The sequence below is a fragment of the Urtica dioica genome, chromosome 9 (assembly GCF_054948205.1).
Source record: "Urtica dioica subsp. dioica isolate 48M chromosome 9, U.dioica_male_clone48M_v1_H2, whole genome shotgun sequence".
Classification (NCBI taxonomy): Eukaryota; Viridiplantae; Streptophyta; class Magnoliopsida; order Rosales; family Urticaceae; genus Urtica; species Urtica dioica.
This window is the reverse complement of record NC_142764.1, coordinates 16,548,416-16,554,719: the sequence shown is the minus strand read 5'-3', so window position 1 is coordinate 16,554,719 and position 6,304 is coordinate 16,548,416. Positions and strand designations below refer to the sequence as shown.

Genomic DNA, 6,304 nt, shown 5'->3' with positions numbered 1-6,304 from the left:
ACGAAGCATTTTTAGATTCCATAATCGAATCATTGTGTATATCGGGGTTTTTCGAGTCATACACAAGGAATCTATATGCATTACTATGGTGTGCATACCCAATGAAGATACAATCTACAGTTTTTGGTCCTATCTCCATTTTCTTAGGAGCGGGAGCCATTACTTTGGCCAAGCACCCCCACATTCGCAAGTATTTATAGGAAGGTTTCTTTCCTATAAATAGCTCAGACGGAGACTTATCCTCCTTCTTTCGGGGTATCTTGTTCAGAAGATAATTTGCAGACAAGATCGCTTCCCCCCACATTTCTTGGGGTAACCCAGAACTTAACAACATCGCATTCATCATCTCCTTGAGAGTGCGATTCTTACGTTCGGCCACGCCGTTTGATTGAGGAGAATAAGGTGGAGTGACTTCGTGAATAATACCATGTTGTGCACAAAAGGCACCAAAAGGTTCAACATATTCACCTCCTCGATCACTTTGCACTTTCTTAATCTTCTTATTAAGTTGATTCTCAACTTCCAATTTGTATATAACAAATTTCTCAATTGCTTCATCTTTGCTTTTAAGCAAATATACGTAACAATATTTTGTACAATCATCAATAAAAGTCACAAAATATTTATTACCGCCTCTCGTGGGCATGAACTTTAAATCACATATATCGGTATGGATTAAGTCGAGAAATTCATTACTTCTTTCAACACTATGAAAGGATGTTCTCGTGAGTTTTGCTTCAACACAAATTTCACATTTATGATTTGAGTCAATATTAAACTTTGGAATACATTCCAAATTAATCAACTTTCTCAGTGTGTCATAATTTACATGACCTAGTGTACCATGCCATAAATTAGACGACTCAATCATATACGCGGAAGAAGAAGCTTTATTCATATCTTTTGCCTTGATGGCCATTACATTCATTTTGACCATGTCATTCTTGACATAGCTCTTGCCCACATACATGCCATTCTTAGACAATACAAGTTTTTGAGACTTTAAAACCATCCTAAAGCCATGGTTATCCAGCACAGTCCATAAATCAGATTCTTCCGCATATCAGGCACGTAGAGCACCTTGGTGAGCTTCATCTCCTTCCCAGAAGTCATCTTTAAGAAGACTTCGCCTTCCCCCTTAACTTCAGAGGTAGCAGAGTTGCCCATGAACAACTTCTCTCCATCTCCAGGTAGCTCAAGGGTGGAGAAGGAGTTCTTGTCAGCGCAGATGTGACGGGTTGCTCCAGTGTCCAGCACCACTCCTTCGGGTTCGAGTCAACCATGTTGACCTCGGAGACCACAGCGACGAGGAGGTCATTATCATCCTCCACAACATTGGCCTCCTTCTTCTTCTTCGGCTTTCTACAATCGACAGCTCGGTGACCAACTTTGTCACAATTGTAGCATTTACCAACAATCTTTTGTTGGCCCTTCTTCTTGAACGTCCCAGTCTTGACTCCAAGCTTGTGGGCGTGCTTCTTCCCCTTCGAGTTCTCGCCATGCTCGACGACATTAGCTCGCTCGGAGACGGTTCTTAGTCTCCTATCGGATCCTCGGTTGTCTTCCTCGATTCGGAGGCGAACAACCAAGTCCTCAAGACTCATCTCCTTTCGCTTGTGCTTGAGGTAGTTCTTGAATTCCTTCCACCCCGGTGGCAACTTCTCTATTACGGAAGCAACTTGGAAAGACTCGCTAATAGTCATTCCCTCGGCTTGAACCTCATGGAAAATGAGTTGAAGCTCTTGCACTTGACTCACAACGGTCTTTGTGTCCACCATTTTGTACTCAAGGAAGCAACCCACAATATACTTCTTAGAGCCCGCATCCTCGGTTTTGTACTTGCGATCCAATGAATCTCATAGCTCTTTAGAAGAGACTTTAGAGCTATACACGTTGTATAAAGAGTCGACGAGACAATTTAACACGTGGTTTCGACATAAGTAGTCGGATTCGTTCCACCCCACATAGGCCCGAAGCACTTGTGGGTCGGCTTCACCCTCTCGAGGAGTGGCCGGAAGATCTTCGGTCAGAAACCGTGCAAGTCCGATGGTGGTCAAAAAGAAAACCATCTTTTGTTGCCAACGTTTGAAGTTGAGCCCGTCAAACTTCCCAGGCCTCTCGGTCGGCATCACCGTGGGAGGCCCTCGAGCCACACCCATGTTTGGACCATCTAGGCCCAAACCAGCCATCGGTTGAACGAGACCCGCGGGTCCGTTCCCGGCCGTAGCCGCCATCGAGCCTTGTCCCAAAGCCACAGGGATTTGGCCGATGTTAATAAAGTTTGGCGGGGTGTTCACCAAGGAGGGGTTCTCGGTGAGGCTCCCATCACCAGTCACAAACGTCGTGTCGTTAGCGTTAGTCATATCTTCTACAAAAGAAAATCACAAGTCAGTTATCTTCAAATAAAACTGGAAAATAATGAAAATATCACTTATTTTCCCTTCCTTGCAACCTGTCTTAAACGAGTAAAAAAGCTTCAAGATTGTTAGCAATATTACAAATAATATTGACGTAAAATAAAAGACAAGTTGCATGAAAAAGTTACACGTAAAAAGATTACAAAATAACCCGGTTAAACCTTTGAACTTTGAACCGGAGAAAAAACAAATTGGAAAAAGTCGAGGCCCGTTTGACGGTCTCCTTGAAGCTTTTTATCGCCCTCCCACGGATGCTGGAACATGTGAGCGAAAGCCTCCCAGGATACAACGACTTGCAGAGACAAGCTTAGCACCAATCCACTTGACTCTCTCTGCGAACTAGAACCTGTGCGAAACCACCACCACGACAAACAGAAAAATATATTTCTGGGAGAGAAGGGAACACGGGAACAGTGGGGAATACTTATGGAATTCGTGTGTTCTCTATGTGTTTCTGAATGAGAGATGAAGCCTCTTTATATAGGCCATGGCTGGGCTATCTCGGTTGAAGTTCACAAACGCTCAGCCTTAAAGGCATTTAACGCAGGTTATAACAACCATGCATTTAACTCAACGTTCTGAATTCAAACCATGCGAAATCGTCCAACGTTTTTCAGCCTTAATGACATTATTACTCAACCATAATGCGCATTAAAAGCTCAAAAACCATTGAGTTAAAGCCCACAAACCGTTGGCTTTAATTCTCAAACGTACAGTTCTTCACCTCGTCTGGTCGAGCTCGTCCAGTCGAACTGGAATGACTTCGTCACCACTTCGTCTGGTCGAGCTCGTCCAGTTCACCTGGTCGAGCTCGCCCCAGTCGAGCTCGTCCAGAAATAACGTCGTCACTTCGAGTACGTTGGCCTAGCCTGGTCGAACTGGAATGACTTAGTCACTTCGTCCAGTCGACCTACCCAGTCGAGCTACTCAGTTGACTTCGTCCAGCTCGACCTCGCAGCTCGTCACTTTCTCGTTCACCTTAGGTCCGATTTTGACAAACAAATATCCAATTCCGATGAGTGGAATTGTTGTCACAAATCAGCCAACCACATGTTAATAAATAAAATTTATTAACTTTATTCCAACAATACTTTCAAATGTGATGAGTGACTTGATCCTCGATTGCGGCTACATTTGAAGATGGCTTCGAAGTTTGTGTGACCTAGTTTTACTTCATTTAAAAATTTACGCCACATAAGCCCACTAGTCAATTTATAAAACCATGCTAAAATTCAAAATGCCAATGATAGTGTAAAACATTGAAATATAAAAGCAAAAAACAAGCTAAAAGTTCAAAAATCAAAGCATATGTATAAAAGTTTGAAATATCAAGTTTACACAGCGCGTTTTATGATTTTCGAAGCTTTAGCGAATTTTTTTTTTTACTTTTATTTTCAAAGTTTAAGCCTACTATTTAAGTTGATTTTCAAATGTTTAGCTTGTGTTTTAAAGTTAATCTTCGGACACTTCATTAACTTAATCGACGTGAATTTGATATATAGTCTTTGATTTATCAATTTTCTTAAATTGACACCCTTAAATTTCTCTATACCTTCACATTTTGTAATATTATTTTTAAACGATGGTTGAGTCTCGACATGCGTACTTCGTTTACATAATTATAGAATTGAAGTTTAACGTTTAAATATTAATCAAGATTAGTTAGGTTGTTAATGTGAGAGTCACGTGTCCACCATTATCTACTTTGGAGAGTGATCACGTGCAATGTTTCATTTGTGTGTTTAAGTTTAACCAATGATGATTTCTATAAATGAATCACGAGATAGAGTAATAATTTAAGTAAAAGTTAGCATCTTTTGCTGGTTTCGGTGCACTTTTTTTTAGAAAAGTGAATCGCTTCAACCGCTTTCGCGTATTCGAATTCTTATATTTTTACGTGAGAAAATGGGGGCCATCCTCTCAGTAGTCAAGACTCAAGTATGACTGATAACGTACAAATAATTAAGGGCTAGGAAATTGTGAAGAAAAAAAAAATACTCTTATGATGGAGTGAAATAGGAATGAGAACCCGAGATCTAATGTGCACAATAATCAATGAGACACTTCAAATTAGTACAGTTCCAACGGCGTATAACAATGTAGTTTTATTTATATTTTCAATTTATTTTTTTACCCGTAAATAATGTCAAAATATTTTTACATGTCTTTTACATTTAAAAACATGTTAGATTTATTTTCTTTCAGATTATTAGTTGTTACTATACATAAACATGTTTTAGTCTATTTATAAATATATATATATATATAGTATAATTAATATATAGTCAGTACAACAATATTTAATATTATTATTTTGTTCTTAATGATAATAATTATAACATCAATATCAATATATCAATTACTTGTATATGTAGTTTATATATCTAAGTAACATGATTTATATTAGTTTTAATTTAACTGGTCAAAACCTTTTTCCTTCCCAAATTTAAGTTTTTGTTCTTTTGAACCGTTTAATCTTTAAATAATTTATTGCTAGCGTAAACAACTTCTATTTTTTTTTTCTTACTAAGAGTAGAGATTTAAACCGGCCAAAACCAGCAAAAGTCAATTTTAACTGTTTTCGAATTACACAAACAAACAATAGAATTCATCATTTGAAACAGTATTAAAAGTCTAAAACATATGGTTGACCAGTAAAAAAAGTCAACAATACCGTGATTTACAAGAGTAGGAGGAGGAGGAGAACAAAGACGAGCAAACCTCGTGAAAGGCCTCCAATATAACCTCTCGACAATCATCGGAGTTCACAGAGACGTAATAGTTAAGGAGCCTCCGGAGATCTCGAGGGTCCTCGATCCGGTTCGCCGTGATCATCTCCACCATGGACGCCCTGAAATCCTCTCTCGGATCGTCCGTACATTTCTCCATAGCCACCATGAGCACCACGAACTTGGCCGTTCTGTGTCGCCGAGTAGTACTAGCCCTAGAAGCTTGATAAGGTTCGTCTGGTTTTTGTGTCTGGTTGATCATCTGGTCGAGCCTTTGTTGGACCATTGCGTGTGCGAGGGTTGACACGGAGGCGAAGCGCTCGGACGATGCGCTCTCGGTTTCGGACGAGACGCTGAGTCGGCAGCTACAGCACAGGGCTCGCTTGCATCGCTGTTGCAATATGTATCGCTGGTTTTGCTGCTCTTGTTTTCGTTCGTTCTTGTCTTCTAGTTGCCTCATGGTCATAGATAATAAGGATGTGCTTTATTATTAGTGTGTTTGTGTTTGTAATTGTGTGTGTGTGTGTGTTGTGTTTGGAGATATGGAATGTGATTATGTTGGAATAGTTAATGGTGAAATGGTTTGTGGAGGATTAATTGGCAAGTGGGTCACGTTTATCATGATTGTGTCTTGTGGATTTTTTAATTTAGTTAATTAGACTTTGAGTTGATTAGTAATTACCTAGTTGATGTTTAATTCTTGTAAACCGGCCGGTATCATATTTGTCTAAAAGCCGTTAAGTTAAAAAGGGAAGTATGTGTGTCAGTGTGTGTGGGACTTCAATAATTTGCTCTATAAGGTAGTGTTAGGTGTCATAGCGGAGTGCTTTTTTTAGATCAAAGCTAGCATAGCATGGTTAGTAGCGTTGGAAAAGCTCTTAGAGTGGTCCTAGAGAAGAACTTTGATTTGATTACTTGATGAAGAAACTTGATTGTGTTTTTGTACTACACACTCATATATTCATTTTCTTTAATCTTCGAATGGCTGAGCAATTATGCGCGAGATAGAAGGAGTTTTTCAGAACAAAAAAGATTGCTGAAAAGAAAATAGAGGAAGAAAGAAAATAAGAAGAAGGAGACGACGAAGAAGAAGAAAGCCATGAAAACTATACCATGTTTGCTTTTTCATCCCTTAAATTTAAAAAAATAAATAAAAAA

The 6,304-nt window shown here is 39.4% G+C and overlaps 1 protein-coding gene across 1 annotated transcript; it reads right to left on the bottom strand.

Annotated features, from left to right (window-relative positions):
• Positions 1–3,506: 3,506 nt before the first annotated feature.
• On the bottom strand, positions 3,507–5,645 carry LOC149385334 (putative transcription repressor OFP9). The gene is made up of 2 exons (XM_089627434.1): positions 5,092–5,645; positions 3,507–3,588 (listed from the first exon to the last, which is right to left on the bottom strand). Exons 1-2 carry the CDS (start codon positions 5,610–5,612, stop codon positions 3,546–3,548), a joined length of 564 nt encoding a protein of 187 aa, XP_089483560.1. The 5' UTR covers positions 5,613–5,645; the 3' UTR covers positions 3,507–3,545.
• Between the last annotated feature and the right edge of the window lie 659 nt (positions 5,646–6,304).